This window comes from Phacochoerus africanus, chromosome 5 (assembly GCF_016906955.1).
Source record: "Phacochoerus africanus isolate WHEZ1 chromosome 5, ROS_Pafr_v1, whole genome shotgun sequence".
Taxonomy (NCBI): domain Eukaryota; kingdom Metazoa; phylum Chordata; class Mammalia; order Artiodactyla; family Suidae; genus Phacochoerus; species Phacochoerus africanus.
In genome coordinates this window covers 50807436-50830769 of record NC_062548.1, presented here as the reverse complement: position 1 = coordinate 50830769, position 23334 = coordinate 50807436, and the positions used below count along the sequence as shown (strand labels likewise).

At 45.4% G+C, this 23334-nt stretch overlaps 1 protein-coding gene across 2 annotated transcripts in view; it reads left to right on the top strand.

Annotated features, from left to right (window-relative positions):
* Positions 1–23334, top strand: part of NCAPH (non-SMC condensin I complex subunit H) — a 39702-nt gene that overhangs the window by 7635 nt on the left and 8733 nt on the right. For both annotated transcript variants that reach the window (XM_047781256.1, XM_047781255.1), the window contains exons 2-12: positions 4065–4308; positions 4471–4561; positions 5254–5346; positions 5659–5797; positions 6454–6578; positions 13875–14064; positions 15038–15129; positions 15896–16101; positions 20234–20382; positions 21056–21162; positions 22497–22619. In XM_047781256.1, the coding sequence (XP_047637212.1) occupies positions 4065–4308; positions 4471–4561; positions 5254–5346; positions 5659–5797; positions 6454–6578; positions 13875–14064; positions 15038–15129; positions 15896–16101; positions 20234–20382; positions 21056–21162; positions 22497–22619 (1559 nt within the window). The remainder of the gene's footprint in view (positions 1–4064; positions 4309–4470; positions 4562–5253; positions 5347–5658; positions 5798–6453; positions 6579–13874; positions 14065–15037; positions 15130–15895; positions 16102–20233; positions 20383–21055; positions 21163–22496; positions 22620–23334) is intronic.

The window sequence follows — 23334 nt, the reverse complement described above, 5'->3', positions numbered from 1 at the left end:
AAATATTTTCTTCCATTCTGTGGGTTGTCTTTTTGTTTTGTTTATAGTTTCCTTTGCTGTGCAAAGACTTTTAAGTTTAATTAGGTCCCATTTGTTTATTTTTGTTTTTATTTTAATTACTTTAGGAGATGGATATCAAATTGCTGTGGTTTATGTCAGAGAGTGTTCTACCTATGTTTTCCTCTAAGAGTTTTATAGTATCCAGTCTTATATTTAGGTCTTTAATTCATTTTGAGTTTATTTTTGTGTATAGTGTTAGAAAATGATGTAATTTCATTCTTTTACATGTAGCTGTCTAGTTTTCCCAGTCCCACTTATTTAAGAGACTTTCTTTTTTCCATTGTAGATTCCTGCCTCTTTTGTTGTATATTAGTTGACCATAGGTGTGTGGGTTTCTTTCTGGGCTTTCTATCCTATTCCATTGATCTATGTGTCTGTTTTTATGCAAGTACCATACTATTTTGATGACTGTAGCTTTGCAGTATGGTCTGAATCCAGGGAGCCTGATTCCTCCAGCTCCATTTTTCTTCCTCAGGATTACTTTGGCTACTTGGGGTCTTTTGTGTTTTTATATAAATTAAAATTTTTTTTGTTCTAGTTCTGTGAAAAGTGCCATTGGTAATTTGATAGGGATTGCACTGAATCTGTAGATTGCCTTGGGTAGTACAATCATTTGACAATATCAATTCTTACAATCCAAGAGCATGGTATCTTTCCATCTGTTTGTGTCATCTTTGATTTCTTTCATCAATGTCTTAGAGTTTTCACAGTACAGGTCTTTTGTCTCTTTAGGTAGGTTTATTCTTAGGTATTTACTTTTTTAGGACTGCACCTCCACAGCATTGAAAGTTTCCAGGCTAGGGGTCAAATTGGAGCTGCAGCCACTGACGTATGTCACAGCCGTAGTGATGTGGGATCTGAGCTGCGTCTGTGACCTACACCACAGCTCATAGAACACCAGATCTTTAATCTACTGAGCAAGGCCAGGGATTGAACCAGTGTTCTCATGGATATAGTCAGGTTTGTTACCACTGAGCCACAGTGGGAACTACTCTTTGGTTTCTTTGAGAAGAGTCCCTCTACTTTTTTTTGGACATTGACTTTTTTAAAAAGTATTATTGGTTTATAATGTTGTACCAATTTCTGCTGTACAGCAAAGTGACTCAGTCATACACACACACATTCTTTTTTTTGTATTATTTTTCATCATGGTCTATCCCGGGAGACTGGATATAGTTCCCTGTGCTATATACAGTAGGACCTTATTGTCTATCCATTCTGTTTTTGTTGTTGTTGATTTTTTTAAATGATTTTTATTTTTTTCCATTATAGCTGGTTTTACAGTGGTCTGTCAATTTTCTACTGTACAGTGAGGTGACCCAGTCACATACACACGTGTATATATTCTTTTTCTCACATTATCATGCTCCATCGTAAGTGACTAGATATAGTTCCCAGTGCTATACAGCAGTATCTCATTGCTTATCCATTCCAAAGGCAATAGTTTGCATCTAATAACCCCAAGTTCCCAATCCATCCCACTCCCTCCCCCTCCCCCTCAGCAACCAGAAGTCTGTTCTCCATGTCCATGATTTTCTTTTCTGTGGGAAGGTTTATTTGTACTGTATATTAGATTCCAGATGTAAGTGATATTATATGGTAATTGTCTTTCGCTTTCTGACTTACTTCACTTAGTCTGACAGTCTCTAGTTCCAACCATGTTGCTGCAAATGGCATTATTTTATTCTTTTTTATGGCTGAGTAGTATTCCACTGTGTATATATACCACATCTTAATCCTTTCATCTGTCAATGGACATTTGGGTTGTTTCCACGTCTTGGCTATTGTGAATAGTACTGCAGTGAACACGCAGGTGCATGTGTCTTTTTCAAGGAAAGTTTTGTCCAGATATATGCCCAAGAATGAGATTGCTGGGTTATATGGTAGTTCTATATATAGTTTTCTAAGGTCCCTCCATACTGTTTTCCATTTTGGTTGTACCAGTTTATATTCCCACCAACAATGCAGGAGGGTTCCCTTTTCTCCACACCCTCTCCAGCATTTGTTATTTGTAGGTTTATTAATGATGACCATTCTGACTGGTATGAGGTGGTACCTCATAGTAGTTTTGATTTGCATTTCTCCAGTAATCAGTGATGTGCATTGTTTCATGTACTTGTTGGCTATCTTTATATCTTCTTTGGAGAAATGTCTATTCAGGTCTTTTGCCCATTTTTCAATTGGGTTGTTGGCTTTTTTGCTGTTGAGTTGTATAAGTTGTTTGTATATTTTAGAGATTAATCCCTTGTCAGTTGCATCATTTGAAACTATTTTCTCTCATTTTGTAAGTTGTCCTTTTTTTTTTTAAAAATGTCTATCCATTCTAAATATAATAGTTTGCATCTACTAAACCCAAACTCCCAGTGCATCCCTCTGCCTCCCCCTTGGCAACCACAATCTGTTCTCTATGTCTGAATGAGTCTGTTTCTGCTCTGTAGATAGGTTCATCTGTGCCATATTTTAGATTCCACATAGAAGTAATATCGTATGGTATTTAGCTTTCTCTTTCTGATTTACTTCACTTAGTGTGATGATCTCTAAATGTATCCATGTTGCTGCAAATGGCATTATTTCATTATTTCATTCTTTTTATGGCTGAGTAGTATTCTATTGTATGTATGTGCCACAGCTTTATCCATTCCACTGTTGATGGACATTTAGGTTGTTTCCATGTCTTGGCTGTTGTGAATAGTGCTGCTGTGTATATTGTGTATCTTTTTGAATAATAGTTTTGTCCAGATATATGCCCAGGAGTGGGATTGCTGGGTCATATGGTAGTTCTATGTTTAGTTTTCTGAGGATCCTCCATATTGTTTTCCATTGTGGTTGTACCAGTTTACATTCCTACCAACAGTGTAGGAGGGTTCCTTTCTCTCCACACTCTCCAGCATTTATTGTTTGTAGACTTTTTGATGATGGCCATTCTGACCAGTGTGAGGTGGTACCTCATTGTAGTTTTGATCTGCATTTCTCTAATAATTGGCAATGTTGAGCATCTTTTCATGTATCTACTGGCCATGCATATGTCTTCTTTGGAGAAATGTCTTGAACATTGACTTTTTAAAGAGACTAAGCCAGTTACTGTCCCATATTCTGGATTTGTCCAAATATTTCCTCTGATATCACTTAACTTGTTCAGCTGGCCCTTAAATTTCTTGTAAACTGGAAGTTAGGTTTAAATTCTTAATTAAATTTAGGTTAAATACCTTTGGCAAAAATATTGTGTGAGTGATGCCTTTTATATTTTGTCCCATCAAGAGATGAGTAAATTTCAAGTTGTTTCATTTTTTTTTTTCTTTTTCACCGTGCTCACAGCATACCAAAGTTCCTGGGTAGGTGATTGGACCTGAACCACAGCAGTGACAGTGCTGAGTCCTTAATGCTAGGCCACCAGCGAACTCTCTGAGTTGTCTCAATTGTAGAGAGTCTATATCTGATTGCTTGGTTAAGGTGCTGACTGCTAGATCTTTTGTTGTAAAGGACATTTTCCCCTTTGCAGTTAGCAAGTAATCTGTGGGTGGTGTTTGGAACATTCTACTTATTTTACATTATCTGTGTTGTTTATATTCTGTCTCCCTGCTGGGATTAGAACCTAGCCTGACTTGATAGCCCATCTCTCAGCTTTATCTCAGCATGTTTTCTTCTCTCCCTTGCCTGGCATTATGGTTGTACATGACTATCATTCTGTTAATGAGTTTATCAGAGGCAGCAACTTTTAGTTCTTCCCTACCTTTATATCCTTTGTAATGCTTTGGGTTCACAATAGCTACTTAATGGTTATTTGTCCAGGTTGGCAAGGAAGCATCAGAAACTCGTCACCCCCCTGCCCCCCAAGAAACCTGAGCCATAGAGGTTCTAGCCATAGGATGTTAGAGGTGGAAGAGATCTTGGAAGGAAATGTGCAGTGAACTTCCACCTGGGACGGGCTCCCAAGCCCCCCATTAGATGTAGGAAATGTGCTGTTGAAGGTATCCTGAGCAGGTGTTTTGTTCCATCACTGTCAGCCACAATGAATAAGTCTCCTTCAGAGACCCGAGGACGCCCCCATAGCACCTCCTCACCTTCGGAGCGGGTATTCTCCATGCCCCCTCCCAGGAAGGCCCCTCTCAGTACTGCTGGCACCCCAGTCCTTGAAGACTTTCCTCAGAATGATGACGAAAAGGAGCGACTGCAGCGGAGGCGCTCCAGGGTCTTTGACCTGCAGTTCAGCACAGACTCGCCTCGTTTGCTGGCGTCCCCGTCCAGCAGGTGAGTGGGTGCTGGCTGCCTTGTTGTGGCAGCCACCTTGATGTGGGGGTGGCATGAGTTTGCACTGCCCCGATACTGGGTGGATTCTCGGTCTGGATTTTGAAAAGTTATGGTGTTGTCAATGATCCTTGCCAGAGTTTTTTGTTTTTGTTTTTCCTTTAGGAATATTGATGTTTCAGCAACAATTCCTAAATTTACAAATACACAAATTACTGAGCATTACTCCACCTGTATCAAACTGTCCACTGAAAATGTGAGTATGTGCTGGTTTATCAGTGAAGATGTTGCAGCTTGATCTGGGAGACCTGGCTTTCTCCATTCTGTAGAGACTGCACTGTCAGTAATTGTGCACTTCTATTTTGCAACTCAATGCTGGTGTTTTCAGTGTAGTTTTACTATTCATTATAGACCTTTGGTGCCCCTCTGACAGGTTGCCTGCTCCCTGCAGTGCGTCTAGAGAGGCAGCATGGCCTAGGGGTTAATAGTGTGAGCTCTGGAGCTAAACAGTAGATAGATAGTAGGGTTGTGGGCTAATTGTGAGTTCTAGATCTAGCCCGAGTTGGAGTCCTGTCTCTGCCAATTACAAGATGTGTGGCCTTGTCAAGTCGCCCAACCAATGCGCTGTAGGGTCCTTTACTATAAAATGAGAGTGAGACTAGACCCTGCCTCTGAGTCATTCTGAGGGTCATTGAGCCCCTCTGTGTCAGCTCAGAACGGGGCCTGCACACAGGCACACTCAGGAGTTGGGTGCTGTCACTCTAGACCTGGAGAATGAGGAAGTACACATGTGGGTTTAGCCATGTCTCTAAGTGTTTGTGGGAACTGATTCCTGTGTTGAGATGTGGGATATGCCTGTTTAAAAACTTAGCTTCCCCTGGCAGGGTAGCATTATTTACACAACCTAGGCTATAAATAACTAATCTTTCTGCAATTTTCTGTTTTCAGAAAATCACTACCAAGAATGCTTTTGGCTTGCACTTGATTGATTTTATGTCAGAGATTCTTAAACAGAAAGATGCCGAACCAACCAACTTTAAAGTAAGAAGGATATATTTGAATTAATGCCGATGATCTCTAATACTTAGCATAGCACAGTAGTTGATTCTACAAATATGTGAGAACCTTCCTTGTTTAAGACATTTTATTAGCTGCTACTTTACTTTCCTCTGTAAACTGATGATATGTAGAGATGCTACGTTTCCATTATGTTCTGTTTATTCTCTATCAACCTTGGGAGAATCTGTCATTTTTTTCCTTAAGGGCAAGTAAATATTTTGTGAAGATTGCTGTGTCCTTTTCAGCTGTTACTTCTTATGATCCCCATGAATACAGCTCTGCTTGTTTGACTAGGTGGCTGCTGGCACTCTGGATGCCAGCACCAAGATCTATGCTGTGCGTGTAGATGCTGTCCATGCTGATGTGTACAGAGTCCTCGGGGGCCTGGGCAAGGATGCACCATGTCCGGAAGAAGCAGAGGGCCATGGTGCAGGTACGTGGGTGGGATCTAGCTGTGAGAGGCTTTTTAAAGGGTGTGGCAGATAGTTATTTGAGTCATATACTTGGAATGAAGTCACAGTAATTCATGGATGTTTTCAGAATTGTATTTGAGAAGATAATTAAGCATTAGATTTGTTTTTCTTCGGAAAAGAGAAGGACCTTATAAAAAGCATTTACGTTTTATTTAGACAAGATTGTCTAAATAAAAGATTGAGTAAACGTCACCAACTAGGGAGCTTCTGATTTGAGGGGGCAGGGTGTTTACAAGCAAAGTGGCTTGTAACAGAAGCCAAATATTTACTGTAGTAGTTTGGTTCCTCTGTAAGCTGTAGGTTAGATGTGCCTGCTACTTTGAGAGAATGGCATGCATTTCAATTACCATCACTTTTTAGAGTTTTAAAGAACTTAAATTGGTAAGTTCAATTACATGCTTCAGAGCAACCCCCTGCAGTGTATTGTCTTGCTCCCTCTTTTTTTATTTTTTAAAAATATATGTGTGTATTTATTTACTTTTGGCCATGACGTTGGCATGTGGAGTTCCTGGGCCAGGGATTAAACCTGTGCCACAGCAGTGACCCAGGTTGCTGCAGTGACAACACTGGATCCTTAAACTGCTGCGCCACAGTGAAACTCCATTGCTCCTTTTAGATGGAAGTGCAGTTGAAACAGGAACAACTAAGAAGGCTCCGAAACCAAGGAAGAAGCACTCGTGTAAAACCGTAGAGCAGAATATAAACAACCTCAACGTATCTGAAGCAGATCGAAAGTGTGAGGTGAGGAACTCACAGAACAAAAAAGGAGTGTAACAGTTTGTGCCTGGTGTGGTCTCTAACGAATTCAGAACCTCAGTGGCAGAAACTTGGCCGGGCTAAACCTGTCTTGCTGGTAGGTGCTTGTTCAGGCCTTGAGGGAATAAAATATTCAACTAGTGTCTCTGCATTGTCACCCTTTACCTTTACAGTGGAGACTGAAGATAGCTCCCTGTTTTTCCCTCCATATTTCAGCATGACTGGGTAGAATGAGATGGCAAATTACTGAGAAATCCATTGATTAAAACATCTGTTTTCTTCCACTGTTCTTGCTGCAGTGACCATGACAGCGGACATTTATCATGTGCCTAGTGGGTACACGGTGCTGCCCTAGGCCTGTGACCTCTGTTACCCCATTCAGTCCTCACAGAATCCTTGTTACATTTTATGAAGAGTTAATTGAGGTGCAGGGCTGTTGGGTAACTTGTCCAAGATGACACAGTTAGTAAACTGAGATTTGAAACTCTGTGATCCAGAGCCCTTGCTGTAAACAACCTTAAACGATTTAGCAAATCCTAAGGAATCTGCTTAAAGGAATGGTACCAGAGGCCTCCTTGTAATTAGCACAGTTAATTTAAGGCAAAGAGATCTTGCTACAGGATTTAAAAAAAAAAAAAAAAATTGCTACTGAAAATAGTTTCAGTGAACATTCTTGTACATATTTGCATTCTTCTGGAGTGTATCTTTAAGAAAACTCTGGAGTTCCCGTCGTGGCGCAGTGGTTAACGAATCCGACTAGGAACCATGAGGTTGCGGGTTCGGTCCCTGCCCTTGCTCAGTGGGTTAACGATCCGGCGTTGCCGTGAGCTGTGGTGTAGGTTGCAGACGCGGCTCGGATCCTGCGTTGCTGTGGCTCTGGCGTAGGCCGGTGGCTACAGCTCCGATTCAACCCCTAGCCTGGGAACCTCCATATGCCGCGGGAGCGGCCCAAGAAATAGCAACAACAACAACAACAACAGACAAAAAGACAAAAAAAAAAAAAAGAAAATTCTGAGACATGCACTATCTGTTGTCCTCAAAAAAGGAGTGTAACAGTTTATTCTCCCAACAGTGGTGGACTAGATTATTTCTTTCTCTAGTCCATTCATAACATTCATAAATGGAAAGTCACAGGACCGGAGTAGATCACCAAGGGAATGAGTCCATATGGAAAAAGCCCTGGGCCTGGGATACCCCTATCTTAAAAATTCAGGAAGCTGAGTAGGAAACATCCAGTAGATGAAGGAAAACCAGGAGAGTGTGGTGTTCAAGTGAGAGTTTCAGGGAGGAGGGAATGGTTGACTGTATCAATTTTGGCAGCCTGAGGCCATGGTCACCTTGGAGAAGGGCCTTGTGCAGCTGCAATTCAGACCTCTGAGGAAAGGGTACTGCTTAGCTGATGTTGGTCCCTTAGTCTGGAGAAGGAGCTCCTGGGCCCAGGACCTAGACCTTGGAGGATGGCATACTGGCTGGTGCTGACATCTCTTATTGGCACACGATGAGCTTGGTTCTCTGAGGGTGGGGTAAAAGTATATTCAGCTACTGCTTCAGATAGGACCTGCTGCTGTTGGGGTGAAGATACACTACTCGGAGACACTCTCAGGAACAGGAATCCTACAGAAAGGACTGGGCCCCTTCCCCTTCCTGTAGCCGTGGTTTCCCTCTAGTGTTGCCTTTTGGTGGAGCCCAAGAGGGAGCTGCTGGCACAGCTGAAATATGGTCTCAGACCCAGCATCACAGAGCATACGATAGAAGGTAGATTTGGAGCTAAGTGGCAATAGCTTAACTGGCAGAGAGGCAAAGTCTTGTAATATCTACTTTCAAGAAGGTTCTGTTGGAGCAGTGGGGTGGAAGCAAATATGAAAAGGGTTACCCACTGGGGAATCCAGGTTAAGGTTACACGAAGGTTCACATTACTAATTCAGCATTCCTGCAGGTTTGAAATTTTCCTTAATGAATTACACAGGGGGAAACAAATGGAAAGAGAGGGAGGAAAACACTGATAGGGAGTTTTTTTCAGGAGTTCCCGTCGTGGCGCAGTGGCTAACGAATCCGACTAGGAACCATGAGGTTGCGGGTTCAATCCCTGGCCTTGCTCAGTGGGTTAATGATCCAGCATTGCTGTGAACTGTGGTGTAGGTGGGATCCCGCGTTCCTGTGGCTGTGTCGTAGGCCGGTGGATACAGCTCCGATTGGACCCCTAGCCTGGGAACCTCCATATGCCTCGGGAGCGGCCCAAGAAAAGACAAAAAAAAAAGTTTTTTCAAAGAGTTATGCTATAAAGTAATGAGATGGCAAGTGGTAGGGAAAGTAGAGTCCAGAGTTTTTTGATTGCTTTTGTTCTTTAAAGAACAGTAGTGTCTGCTGTGGTACGATGGAAATGGCAGCGTTTCTGCAGTGCCAGGATGCAGGTTTGATCCCTGACCTGCCGCAGTGGGTTAAAGGATCCAGCAGTGCCATAGGTTGCAACTGTGGCTCAAATCTAATCCCTGGCCTGGGAACTCCATATGCCGCGGGGCAGCTAAAACAGAAAAAGAAGAAAAAAAAGCTGTTGCAGTTAATTATTGTTATTATTATTGGCCACACTCATTGCATGTAGAAGTTCCTGGGCCAGGGATCAAGCCTGTGCCACTGCAGCGACCCAAGCCGGGATCCTTAACCTGCTATGGCACAAGAGAACTGAGGTTGCATTATTTGCACAGTATATTCTTTTTATTTTTTTGCCTTTTAGGACTGCACTGGTGGCATATGGAAGTTTCTAAACTAGGGGTTGAATCGGAGCTGCAGTTGCTGGCCTGTGCCGCAGCCACAGCACCACCAGATCCCAGCTGTGTCTGCAACCTATGCCACAGCTTGTGGCAACACCATATCCTTAACCCACTGAGTGAGGCCAGGGATCAAACCCAAATCCTTGAGTATACTAGATGGGTTCATTCCTGCTGAGCTGCAACAAGAACTCCTGTTTGTGGTCTTTTTGATAATAACCATTTTGACAACTGTGAGGTGATTGATAGCTCTTTGTGATTTTGATTTGCATTTCTCCAATGACTGTCAGTGTTGAGCATCTTTTCATGTGTCGCTGCTTCTTGGTGCTGGAGACAAGATGGTACAGGCTGGAAAGACAAAAGGTGGTTGTTGGCGAGGCACTTGGAATTGAGCTTCTGGAGAGGTTGTAGTCATGGTTAATGATTCAATTGGGAGAACAGGCCAGGGAGTGAGAGGCAGAGGAGGTGTGGGCTCATGCTAGGATCCCTCGAGTCTTTGGGCTTTTCAGCAGAAGCACAGGACCGCTGGAGGAGAGGATTGAGAGGCCAGAGAGAGTATTGGATGGGTCACCACGAATATTGAAACCACCAAAAACTACGACTGCGGTAAAGTTGTAGACTCGTAATGAGCCAGGGGTTAATATTCAGATCTTCTAAGAAGGGCTTGGTCTGGGGATTGGAAGACACTGCAATACAGATGGCAGAGGGTGGTAGAGTCTAACATGTTCAAAACTGAGGGTTGTAGGTACTGGGGAGGAGAATCGTCCTGAAGCTGCTTCAGTGAGCAAGAAATTCACCTTCTAGGCCAGTGGTGTGAGGCCACGGAAGAGGAAGCAGCCTGGCTGGGGAGGCCTGCCGGGGAGGCAGCATCCTTGACGGGCAGTTGCATTAGAGCAGTGCTTCCCAGGCTCTTGTCATAACGTAATGACCAGTGGGCCCCCCCCGCCCCACACCTTTTTAGATATTTTGTTCTTACTCTTCCTTGGATTACTAAGGCATGATTTTGTCAGGTAAGCTTGAGGTTTAGAGAGGCAGAAGTTTTCATAAGATTTTTTTCACCTTCACCCCCAAGAACTAGTTATCACCCCCTTAAGAGTGACATCATCTCGGAAAGATGGCAGCGATGAGGAGGGAGGGGGCCTTGCCACGCTAGGTCAGGGTAGGCAGCTGTTTACTGGGCTTCGCAGGGCGGTTCTCTAGCCTGTGTTGGTGTGAGGACCATGTGTGGATGAGTGGGGAGGCCAAGGCCAATGAGGGAGGTGGAGGTGAGGGTACTGGGCACTTTTGCAGGAGGAAGTTATTTGCTTTTCCTCTTTCTGGGTCTCATGCCACATTTGGAGGCAGATGATGTAGTGTTCAGATCCTGTCTTCACTCTCTGAGCTCTGCGGCCTGGGAAGAGGCTCCAAGTCTCATTTTGTTAAACTAAAAACAGGTGTCCCTGAGTTTTGTTCTAATGGGTTTGTGCTTTCTCCATGGTAGCATGTTGCACACATCTGCAGGGGAGCCATCAAATTTTCTCCCACCTCACTTCCTTTCCTCAACTCCCATTGTTTTTCACCTTCACAGATAATCTGAATATTTCCTTCCCTGTCATTTGTGCTTGTGCTTTTGGTTCTACAGTGAAATATTCAATTGAGTAGTATGGGTGGAAATTCCTTTTTTTCTTACCAGGTTGACCCAATTCTGGGCAGCCTGAGGAGGCCTTCTCCACCCTCTCCTGCCATTATAAAGAGAGGACAACAGAGCAAGCAGTCCTGCTCCCTCCAAGCCTGCAGGTGTCTGACTGTGGTGTATTTAAGCAAGTCAAACCAACAGAGTCTCGAAGAAACACCAAGAACTCCAGTCCTGGAAAGCTTTTTTTGCTCTGTGATCTGCTATAATAGCCCAAAGGATGGAAGATGAAAAAGGTCCGGGGAGGGGATGGTCACAGACTTAAAATTTGAAGTTTCATATGTTTGTTGAACTCACATTCTTTTGGTGATGGCTTGGAGATCAGAAAAGCATATGTTCGGTGGGTGCGTCTAGACCAGTTGAGAACCCTCGTTCATGTGTAAGCTGATCCTGTTTTGGACATGGCTCCCTACTGTGTAGAGATTCTTGCTGTCACGGGGATTCTAGCCTGATCATGCTTCAGTGCTTCATAGCAGGATTGCACAGCTAGAGACAATGCAAGGAAGGTGGAGGCACACACTCGGGAGACCAGAGTAGGTGGAGGTCAGAGTTTGCGGAAGAGGTGAGATTTGCACTGGGCTGTGAAGGAAGGGTAGGTATTTGTCAGGTGGTGACAGGAAGGTGATTCTAGGCAGAGGCGTAAGCCAAGGTCATGAAGCAGGAAAAGTTCTGGTTCCTTAGGAAGCTGGACAGTGTACAAGTTGGGCTAGAACCGAGGATTTGCTAATAAGGCTGGAACGGCCCTAGAATTTATCATGTAGTCTGCTTTCTATCAAGGCCTTCTTTTACTATTTCTCTTCCTTGCTGTGGACCCTTGTTTCAAAAAGTTCGTTTATTCAGACTGTGCAGTTGGCAGTAATTCATTTTCCCATCAAATCACTCAGAAGATGTAAGTCAAATCTAATATACACGAAAGAGCCATTGTTCTCACACTGATACAGTATAATTCTAGACAGATGTGAGGAAAGTTTTCTTTGTGTTTTCAGCTCTAATATGGGTCAGTGTACAGTTTCTGTGTTGGCTCTTTGAAATGCTGAGTTTCACTGACCACCTACATAAGACCTTTAGGGATGTGGGGCTCTAGGTGGGAAACTGTTGCTCTGCTGAGCATTTGGGGAAGGGAATGGGAATAACACTACTGGCACTGTTAGGAAATGGGAGAGGTGAGAGCTCAGGTGAGGGTTATCTTGGTGGCAGTGGGGGTGGGGAGGAGGAGGTAGGTGTCCGAAACACACTGGGGGGAAAACCCAGTTGTGTGAATGATGGAGTGAGTGGTAAGGAGGTAGAACGTGGAGGTGCCCTATGTGCTGCTCTGGGACTGGCAGATCCGGAAGCTACAGAAGGATCCCAGCTCTGCTGAGGTCGGGCTCAGGGTTAAGGGGGCCGGGAAGAGCCAGAGAGCCACATCTGGCCTCATAATTAAGGTCCCCTTCTCTCCATAGTAGCCACATCCTGAGACTTCAGGAAGACCTGTGAACCCAGTACCCAACCCTCTTCCTGTCACAGGGCCTCTTGCAGAGTCCCAGGTGGCCTCTGCTCTCGTGCCACACATACTTGTGCCTTGCCCTGTCCGTGTTCCATTTGTGGGCTTGGTGACACATGGTTAAGCCACTTCTGCATCTTGACCCAGCCTTGGGTGTCTTCTCATAACCTGTTCTATGTCTAACCCAGCCATCTAGCCCTGCTGACTCTGCCTATCCTTTGCCAGGATCTCTTAGTTGTGTTCTTCCAAATCTTTGAACATTTTTTTTTTTTGGCCTCACTTATGGCATGTGCAAGTTCTCAGGCCAGGAATCGAACCCCACAGGCATGGCTGAACCTGTGCCACAGCTGTGGCAGTGCTAGATCCTTAACCCAATGTACCACACAGGAACTGCCTGAAAATATTTCTGCTTAAAAGAATGATTGAGGAGTTCCCATTGTGGCTCAGTGGGTTGAGGACCTGACGTTGTCTCTCTGAGGATTCAGGTTGGATCCTTGGCCTCACTGTGGGCTAAGGATCTGGCGTTGCTGCAGGCCGAGGTGTATATTGAAGATGTGGCTCAGATCCAGTGTTGCTGTGGCTGTGGTGTAGGCCACAACTGCAGCTCTGATTTGACCCTGGCCCAGAAACTTCCATGTGCCACAGGTGCATCTATAAAAAGAAAAAATAACAAATTTTTAAAAAATTATAAAAGAATGATGGATCTTGTGAATAGATCTATAACATAGGCTTTTTAAGTCAGCTGAATTTGTTGTGGTAGCATTCTGCTAGAGGTTTATAAACAGTGACTGTGGAAAGGGACCAGCAGAAAGGATACTGTCCAGGTATATTGTATATGGGTAGACTGACGCTGTGTAAGCCCATTACTATTTTCTGTGTTGTAGAGTCATGTACCATTATCTATCTGACCGACATACAACCTTCCTTTTTTATTTTATTTTTTTTAGGGCAGCACCCGAGGCATATGGAAGTTCCCAAGCTAAGGGTCAAATCCGAGCTGCACCTGCCAGCCTACGCCACAGCATCGCCAGATCCAAGCTGCATCTGTGACCTACACTACAGCTTAAGGCAAAGTCGGATCCTTAACTCACTGAGCGAGGCCAGTGATTGAACCTGTGTCCTCATGGATTCCAGTCGGGTTTGTTACCTCTGAGCCATAATTGGAAGTCCTACAGCCTTCCTGTTGAACCAGGATGGGATTTTTAACTGCTCAGTTAAAAAGCCCCTCCCCCTGTTTTGATCACATGCAGAGACATTTCAATCCAGTGTATGCAGCTGTGGATGAGCTGGTCTAATGAATGAGATTTTCTGTCTCCTTTGGCTGCTCCCATAGTTCTTAAGGTCCCTGTTTTTGTGCTCAGGTGGATCCCATGTTCCAGAAGACGGCGGCCTCGTTTGATGAATGCAGCACAGCAGGGGTGTTTCTCTCCACCCTGCACTGCCACGACTATAGCAGTGAGCTGCTCTTCCCCTCCGATGTCCAGACTCTCTCCACCGGAGGACCCCCGGAGTTGCCCGATTTAGGTTGGGTGGAGATGACTGATTTAAAAGGTAAGTCCTTGTTGCCTTTCACCAGAGCAGTCTAGTCATCAGAGAAGCCTCTATGTAATTGTAGGGGTAGCAAGCCCATTACACCAAAATGGGCATTTTTTTTGGGAGAAACTGACTTTTTGTCCTCTCTGCAGTGTGGAGTCTAAGACAGTGGTAGCCAATCCTCGTGGCCTGTATGTACCCTGTCCTTCAGGTGCCCCATTAGCCGCCAAATCTCAGGATCACCAATTGGAGCCTGGGGCTAATCCTGGAGGCTCAGAGTTTGGATTTGGGAAAGGGGCTTTAAGAGCTTTGCTGAGCCAGAGGCCTTGTGTTTACTTGTTACTCATCCAGGGGGTCCTGGGGAGAAGAGGGCTTTGTGAGTTGTTTTCAGAATCCTCTGTGCTGGTCTGAGAAGGGACCTGTCCTGTTGTCAGGCCCTTATACTGGCTTGAATGATTCATGTGTGTTGCACGAAATTGATCCTCTTCCTGGAGGGCTATGCAGATGTTCCTTTCTCCTCCTGTCCATTCTTGTCTAAAACGTGCGAAGTGTAACAGTTGTCCAAGCGTATGCATTCACCTGGTGCTGTAATCTTGTGAGGTAGGTAGGTTATCTGTTCCTAGCTGAGTTTGGGACTAAAGCAAGCTGCCCCGCATAATGGCCTGTTCACTGGGATGCTTTGAGGAAGGCTTTTTGATTTCCCAGCTCCGGCATAGAGCATGGAGTCCATGTCAGAGTCAAATGTCTGTGCTTCAGGTTTCTGATCTAGTGTTTTCCTAATTCCTGGAATGCCAGTGAGGAGCTTGCCTCTAGCGCCGGTGTGTGCCTGAGTGCACGCCCTCTCCCGGGAGAGCAGTCTGCGACACAGATTGGCCGTCAGCCAGCTTCTTCCAGAGAACAGGAGTGGGTGTGCCTCCACCTCCCGCTGGTCATCTTGGGGTGAGGCGTGCGTCTGGCCTGCTCTGACCCTTTCTGATCTTCCTGCCTCCAGCGCCCCTGCAGCAATGTGTGGAGGATCGCCAGATCTGCCCTTCCCTGGCCGGGTTCCAGTTCACTAAATGGGACAGCGAAACACATAATGAGGTGTGGTCAATTTTTGGACTTCTAGGGGCCCTGGGCATTTCTCCAACAGCTCGTGGTTTTGGTGAGATGGCCTCAGGTTAATTCTGCCCAGTGGGAACCAAAACTATGGCATCATTTTTGTTTAGCCAGCAGTACAGAAGATATTTCATTTGGTACATCCATGGGGACTTGATTCTGGGGAAGTGGGGGTGGGGCTGTGTGCTCCAGCAGGCCGGTTAGACAGCCTGATGAGCCCTGGGATCAACTTTGTGCCTCTTGTCTGCTTGCTTAGGGTGAGGCAGCCCTTCTCTTCCTGGGTGTGTGATTGTTAGCAGATTCTCTCTCCAACATGCTTATCGCTGTGGCCTCTGGTCTCTTAGGCTGCTGTCAGTTCGAGGAATTTCCTGCTCTTCAGGGTTGAGTCCCTTGGCACAGAGTTTCCTGAGAAATTGTCATGTGTAAAGCTTTCCTCTGTATTTTTAGCCTGGCCCCTTTTAGCCTGCTTAACTACAACTTCCAAAATAAATGGTCTCCATGGAAAACTGTTTTCTCTAAACATGTAGTTAAAGGATGCAGATTCCCGTTTCATGTTTTACAAAATGTACCTTAACGACAATGCAGCTTCATCCTGTGCTGCACAATATGAACTTCCTCCGAGCTTTGCTGTCCTGAGAACGCTGGCTCCGGGGCGGCGGGGGGAGAAGGCACCTCCAGAGGGGCGGTTCCTCCAGCAGTGGGGTGGGGGGATGGGAATGCGGAGAACTGGGGAGCTTTTTGTCCCTTCCAGTCAGTGTCGGCCCTGGTGGACAAGTTTAAGAAGAACGATCAGGTGTTTGATGTCAACGCCGAGGTGGAGGAGAGTGACTGCGGGGACTTCCCTGATGGGCCCTTGGAGGATGACTTTGATGCGAACGATGAACTGGACCACACTGCAGCAGGGGATCACACTGAGTTCAGGAGCTGGAAGGAGCCCTGCAACGTTCAAAGCTGCCAGTAAGGCGCTCAGGACCACAGGAAATGTTCCCAGAGGAGTTCTCCCAGATTTCCTGCTGGGACAGTCTAATTTGGTCTCTGTTATTGGCTGGGCTGGTGTCCATGTTTTCACACAGGCCGAGCCATTCTGACTCACGGTGGAATCAACTTTCCTTTGGATGTTGGCTTAGCCACTTATTGGTTGTAAAACTGACATTGCGAGAGTTCCTAAGCATAGAAATGGGGACATAGAGCTACTTCAGTGGTGGCTGTCCGCACAGCTCCATTTTGGTAGCATGGGTCATGTTCCCTTTCAACACCCTGCACCTGTCTGGCTTTGTGCAAACCCCTCTAAATCAGTCATAGACAGAAATAGGCTTATTCCCTGGTGGCCTAGCAGTTAAGGATTTGGCATCGTCACTGCTGTGACTTGGGTTTGATCCCTGGCCCAGGAACTTCCACATGCTGTGGGCACCCCCCCCCCCCAAAAAAAAGAAAAGAAATAGGCTTATGTGTTGATTATAAAAAAAAAGTGGCCCTAGCCTGAAGGGGCAAAAGAGGGGGTTGGGCTGTGTTGGGTCATTAGACAGACTGGGGATGAGGAAAGCAGGTAAAATTGAGCATATGGAGTGGGGGAGGTGGTAGAATTGGTCACCAGTAATTTAGCTTTTGATTGTTCTAGTAAGCATCCTAAGAAAACGAGAACTTTGTTGGCATTTATTGTAGGTATTTCATAGACTAGTATTGTTTTAATTCTGAATATGATCTGGAAGCAGGATTCCACAACTGTGCAGTGCCAAGGGCCTCTAAAGGGCCTGAGTGGGTCTGGGTGTAGCTGATTTCATGAGACTAGAACAAACAGACCCTCCGATAACTCCTGTGCCTCTAGCAGCAGCTTGGCCAGCCTTGACTGGGGACAGCCCAGCTGGCTTAACATGGGTGAAACTTTAGAAGTTGTCCAGTATAATGTCCCACTGAGGCAAAAATGCCTTCAAGAGCACTTCTTGAGCGTCTCCTGGGTGAGAGATTGCTTTCTAGAGCTTTGTCTGCCCATGTGGTAATGATTTGATTTGGCAATGCCTCTTCAAATCTGAGTCAGGTGGAGGGGCTGAACGTTTGGACCTCCAGACAAAATCTCCCACCTCAGCCCTTTAGGACCATTCTCACCTGATCTGTACCATTTCCAGACCTGTGGTTTTATCCGTTTCCCATCCTGTTTTCTAAGAAGTGAGAAATGGTAGGTTTTGTCCATCTTGAAATCCCTACCCTTGGTGTAGTTCTGGCCTTTCCCGGGAACTCAGCAAGTGAACTGAACTGAACTGGACCTGACCCTGCCAGATATAGCTGTGAGATGTGGGGGCTTTGTTTTCTCACCCGTAGAATGAAGGGTTGGGACTAGATGGTAGTAGTGGCATCTGATGCTTATTGAGCTCTTTATTATTCTGACTTTGTGCCAGACATACTGTCAGCTGTCCTACCTGCATTATTTCAAATAATTCATATAATATATAAAAATGTAATCACTTAAGCCTTACAGCAGCCCTGTCATTAGATCCTGTTATTCCTATTTTACCTATGAGGTAACAGGCTCAGAGAGTCTAAGTAATGGGCTGGAGCTGTGAGTCGCCTAGCATCCTTGACCAATCCTGGCTGTGCATAATGAGCTGTGGATGGCAGGCTCCACCCCAGAGCACTTAATGAAGAGTCTCTGAGGTCAGGCATTGCATCACGATTTCCCAAATCTCCCTGGTGTTTGTACTGTGTGCCCAGGGTTGAAAACACTACTCTGTGGATGGTCTTTAAGGGCTTCTCTTGCTCAAGGTGGGGCAGGGCAATGCTGAATTCTAAGTACCAATGCTTGTGGGATGCCCATTTGATTGGTCCCTGGGTGACGTCACTTTGACCACCGTGCGTATACATTGATAAGAACACATCTGAGAAATGCTTTATGTTGAAGGGCAGCTCAGTTGCCCCCCAGTCAACCCCCCTTCAGCAGCAGCAGCAGCACAGGCCATGTGTCTCTAGCTGATCTCTGCAGTGCAGGCGTGCTTTTGTAAGGTGCTTGCTGTGGTTAAAGATCTAGTCTGAGCTCAGACCGCAGCCTGCTCCGTGCTTGCAAACATGAGGCATTCTACTGCACACTGGGTGATGTGCTAGGAGGCAGCTGGGAGATCTTTAACCTGCAGGTGTCAGTGCAGAATGACTCAACTGGTGCTGAACTGAAGGAGGGGCCCTGTGGTTGGGGGAGGAGCAGGTAGAAGAAATAAAGACTTCCTCCAGAGGGGAATAGAGAAGCTTGATGGAGGGGTGGACTGGATTATGTTAGTTGTTGAGTGAGAGAGTCAGGACCAAGTAGGTGCCTGCCCCATGGCATTGTGTACTGAAAGAAATATTGAAAGACTAGAGTTCAAGCCTCCAAGGCCTCACTCACTCCAGTTCTGGCCCACAGACTCAGAAGATGAGAGCCAAGCTCTTTATAGCTTTCCCTTTAAGTATGCAATAAATTCCCAGGCTGACCGTCAATGCTTTAACAGAAAAATATGTGAGAATTGAGTGGGGATGCTCCTAAAGCCATTTTTCTCCTTCTGGGAGAAATGCAATACAGTGTAGTACAGCTATTACTGTTTTTCTTTTTTTTTGGCCTTGCTGTGGCATGTGGATGTTCCCAGGCCAGGGATTGAGCCTGTGCCACGGCAGTGACAACACTGGGTCCTTAACCCACTGAGCCACAGGGGAACTCCAGTACAGTTACTGCTTAATAACATTGGCTAGTCATTTATAGACTAGAAATGGAAATGTTTTAGTATATTTTAATTTCAAAAATTGTTTTAATTACACAGTAAATATACAAATACAATTTACTGGGGATTTTTGTTTGTTTCGCTTTTTAGGGCCGCACCTGTGGCATATGGAGCTCCCCAGGCTAGGGGTCAAATTGGAGCTACAGCTGCTGGCCTAAACCTCAGCCACAGTAATGCCAGATCTGAGCCGTGTCTGCTACCTACATCACAGCTCATGGTAACACTGGATCCTTAATCCACTGAGTGAGGCCAGGGATCAACCTGCAACCTCATGGTTCCTAGTTGGATTTGTTTCTGCTGCATCACAATGGGAACTTCAGTTTACTGGTTTTTAAAGAAAGATTGTGTAGATAAAGGCAAAGTCCTCCTTTGAATTCCATAAGGCTTGATATAAGGGGGATTTATATGTATGACTCAGTACAGGTGAAAAGGCCCTCACTGTGTGAAGTTGCCTTTACCTTTAGAGGGCAGTACAGCAGCACTTACATGCTTTCTGACCTGGCAGAGGCCTTCAGGTGAAAGCTACCTCACAAGTTCTAATACCCTATTGAAAGGGCAAAAATCCAGCCAAGACTGCCTTGCCGGACTGGCCAGTTACACCCTTCATACACAGCAAAGAATAAAGCTTGATACCTTAATAGATTGCAAGGGGGGAGCCCCAGTCGCATGGGGGACATAAATTAGAATAACATCTTTTTCACTTTCGTCGGGACTGCAACAGTGCTAGTGGAGGCCTCATTTGTGGAAGGATGGTGAAGGAGGAATGCATTTATTGTATTGTGGGGCAGAAGGCCTTGTGTGTGGAAAGATCCTGGGGCTGGGATTCAGGGAATTGCGTTCAGTTCCTAGCTTTTAGTCTTATATAAAAACTTAATTTTTTTCTGTTTCAGTTTTCTTGTCTCTCAAATGGGTAAACTTGCATTTTATAAAGCATTTTGAAATATCCAAAGTACTGGGACCGTATTGTAAAATGAAGAGAAGCAAAAGCACTGATTAAGTAAAAGCTAATAATGAAGTTTTTGTTTTTGGTTTTGGTTTTTTGGCCACCCTGAGGCATATGGGTTCCTAGGCCAGGGATCAGATCCATGCCACAATTGCGATCTATGCCACAACTGCAGCATTGCCAGATCTGTAACCCGCTGTGCCGGGCCAGGGATGGGACCTGTGTCCCAGTACTGTAGAGATGCTGCTGATCCTGTTGTGCCACAGCAGAAATGCCAATGAGGAAGTATTATTTTGGATTTATTCTTAGAAATGTTGCTCACTTGTGGAAAAATAGGTAGAGTCTTCAGCTGCATCCTATGCTGCTTTCCATGTCAATACAATAAAACATGATTTCATGTATGTTGCAGAGAAGAAACGATTCCTCTTGGGGATGGAGACATTTGGACCATGTGTCCTCTTCTATCCATGAAACCTGGAGAGTATTCCTACTTCAGCCCTCGAACCATGTCGATGTGGGCTGGCCCAGATCACTGGCGCTTTAGACCACGACACAAACGTACGTACTTCCTTTTGTATTTTTGGCCTTGGTCACAGCAAGCAGAAGTTCCCAGGCGAGGGATCGAACCTGCAGCGATGTACGCCACAGCACAGATGATGCCAGATCTTAACCCACTAAGCCACCAAGGAACTCCAGTACATACTTGTAGACGGAACTTTAGGAAGAGATGGTGCAGATGACCAGACAGTTGGCATTTCAGCCCAGGAAGGGAAATGCAGTTAGTTGGCCTGGCCTGGGATGGAGATCAGTTAAGGCTGAAGCATCTGAGTGGGAAGAGTCAGGAGGGCTGGCTGGTGACTTTACCCATTACCCACATGACTTCAAACAATGGCCGGAGGTGGGACTGACACCCAGACTCCGGAGGGCCCACCGGGCTCTATACAGGCAGCACTCCTCAGCCCTCTGAAGTGCTAGGCCAGTGTTAGGTGTTTTGCATTCTCTCTCTGAAGAAAAAAAAAAAGATTTTTTACTGTGCCTTTTTTTTTTAAGCAAAAACACAAATTATTAGTTAAAGATGAAAATTAGATATATGATTTGCCTTTCCTAGTGCTGTTATGATGCTCAGACACAAATTCTGTCTTGTGGGTAATAAGCCTGTCAAGTGATTTTACAAGATGAAGAAACAGGCCACAGAGGTGAGCAGTGTTGACATCTGTGTTCATTTCTGCAGAAGATACTACCTCACAATCAGAGAACAGAAAGAAGAGTGCAAAGAAGGATTTTGAAATCAACTTTGATGATGATATTGACTTTGATGTCTATTTTCGAAAAACAAAGGTTTGTGCTGGGTTTTTTTGTTTGTTTGATTGTTTTGCTTTTAGGGCCGCACCTGTGGAATGTGGAGGTTCCCAGGCTAGGGGTCGAATCGGAGCTACAGCTGCCAGCCTACACCACAGCCGCTGCCACGTAGGATCTGAGCCACATCTGCAACCTACACCACAGCTCAAGGCAACACCAGATCCTTAACCCACTGAGTGAGGCCAGGGATAGAACCTACAACCTCATCATTGCTAGTTGGATTCGTTTCAGCTGTGCCACAACGGCAACTCCCTGTGCTGGGTTTATTATCATTTCTTAAATTACTCTTTGCACTCCTCTTTACCTTTTAGATGTGATTTTTTTGGCCATTACCATAGCATGTGGAAGTTACCAGGCCAGGGATTGAATCCCCACCACTGCAGTGACCTAAGCCATTGCAGTGACAATGCTGGATCCTGCTGAGCCACAAGAGAACTCCCAAATGGGATTTTTATTATTTATTTATTTATTTATTTAATTTTTTGTCTTTTTGTCCTTTTTAGGGCCACATCCACGGCATATGGAGGTTCCCAGGCTAGGGGTTTAATCAGAGCTGTAGCCGCTGGCCTATGCCGGAACCACAGCAATGCCAGATCCAAGCCACGTCTGCAAGCTATGCCACAGCTCATGGCAACACTGGATCCTTAACCCACTGAGCGACGCCAGGGATCGAACCTGCAACCTCATGGTTCCTAGTCGGATTCGTTCCTGCTTTGCCACAATGGGAACTCCTCAGATGTGATTTTTAAAAAATTCATTATGAATTTAACTCAGAGTTAAATGGATGGCTTCATTCTCCCTCAGTTCCTGGCGGAATTAAGAAATAGTCCCAAACTCAGTGGCAGAGAGAATCAAGTTTAGAATATAAATAATGTCTGACAGAATCTCTCCTTTACATATAAATGAGAACTCTGATGGTAGATGAGTGCTACCCAAACCCTTCCCAAAGGCCTTTCAAAAACAAAAAATGAAAATAGAGACCATTTTTATTAAAGATGGCTAAAAGCTTTTTTTTTCTTTTTTTCTTTTTTTTTTTTTTTGTCTTTTTGCCATTTCTTGGGCCGCTCCTACGGCATATGGGATGTTCCCAGGCTAGGGGTCCAATCGGAGCTGTAGCCACTAGCCTACGCCAGAGCCACAGCAACGCGGGATCCGAGCCGCTTCTGCGACCTACACCACAGCTCACGACAACGCCGGATCTTTAACCCACTGAGCAAGGGCAGGGATCGAACCCGCAACCTCATGGTTCCTAGTCAGATTCGTTAACCACTGTGCCACAACGGGAACTCCATTTTTTCTTTTTTTATTAATAGGCTGCTACTATTCTGAGCAAGTCCACTTTGGAGAACCAGAATTGGAGAGCCACCACTCTTCCTACAGATTTCCACTATGAGACTGAAAGTCTTGTCCAGCTGCATCTCAAACCAGGCACCAGGGTAAGGCTGTTCACTGGTTCCTTAAGGTCACATTGTTGAACCTGTTCATAGCATCAGAGGTATCAAGTGGCTGATAGTGTGACTGTCTATGCCTTTGAGGTGAGGGCGAGAGTGCAAGGAGTTTGTGTTAGCCCAGGGGCATCTCCGGGAGATACATCGGAAGGCAGAGCTAAAGGGAAAATCTTGTAGGACAGACACATGCTCAAAACTTGCAGATATCTCCCCTGGTTGGATTGCTGGACACTCAGGCCTATATGCCAAAATGCAGAGTGCTAAACAAGCTTTTGTCAAGGTTTTTACAAGACGTTAGTTATTTCTTTAGTCTTTGATTCTGTCAGTTTCTCATGATAGTTGTGGATTCACTAGCCAGATGCTTTCCCCAGCTCATGTTGCCTCCCTGTGATCCAGGTGTAGATGCAAGCCTGCTGTTATATGCAGGTGATGTAGATGCCAAGCATCTGACCATATGGTCCTTGGGTTCCCTGGTGCTGCACATGCTGCCCAAGCTCCTTCCATGGCTGATCAGATCGGTGCTCTAAGAGCAGCTTCCACTGCAGCCCAGTGGCTATTCACTTCCTTTGCCTGGGATGCTCCCTCCTCTGGTGATGCTAAGCAGCAAGTGCGAGTTCTGTTGCCAGGGTAACCATGCTGGACCCTCGACTCATGAGGTGGAGGAGCAGAACCAGTCTGCTGGGGAGCTGAAGGGAGGTGGGAG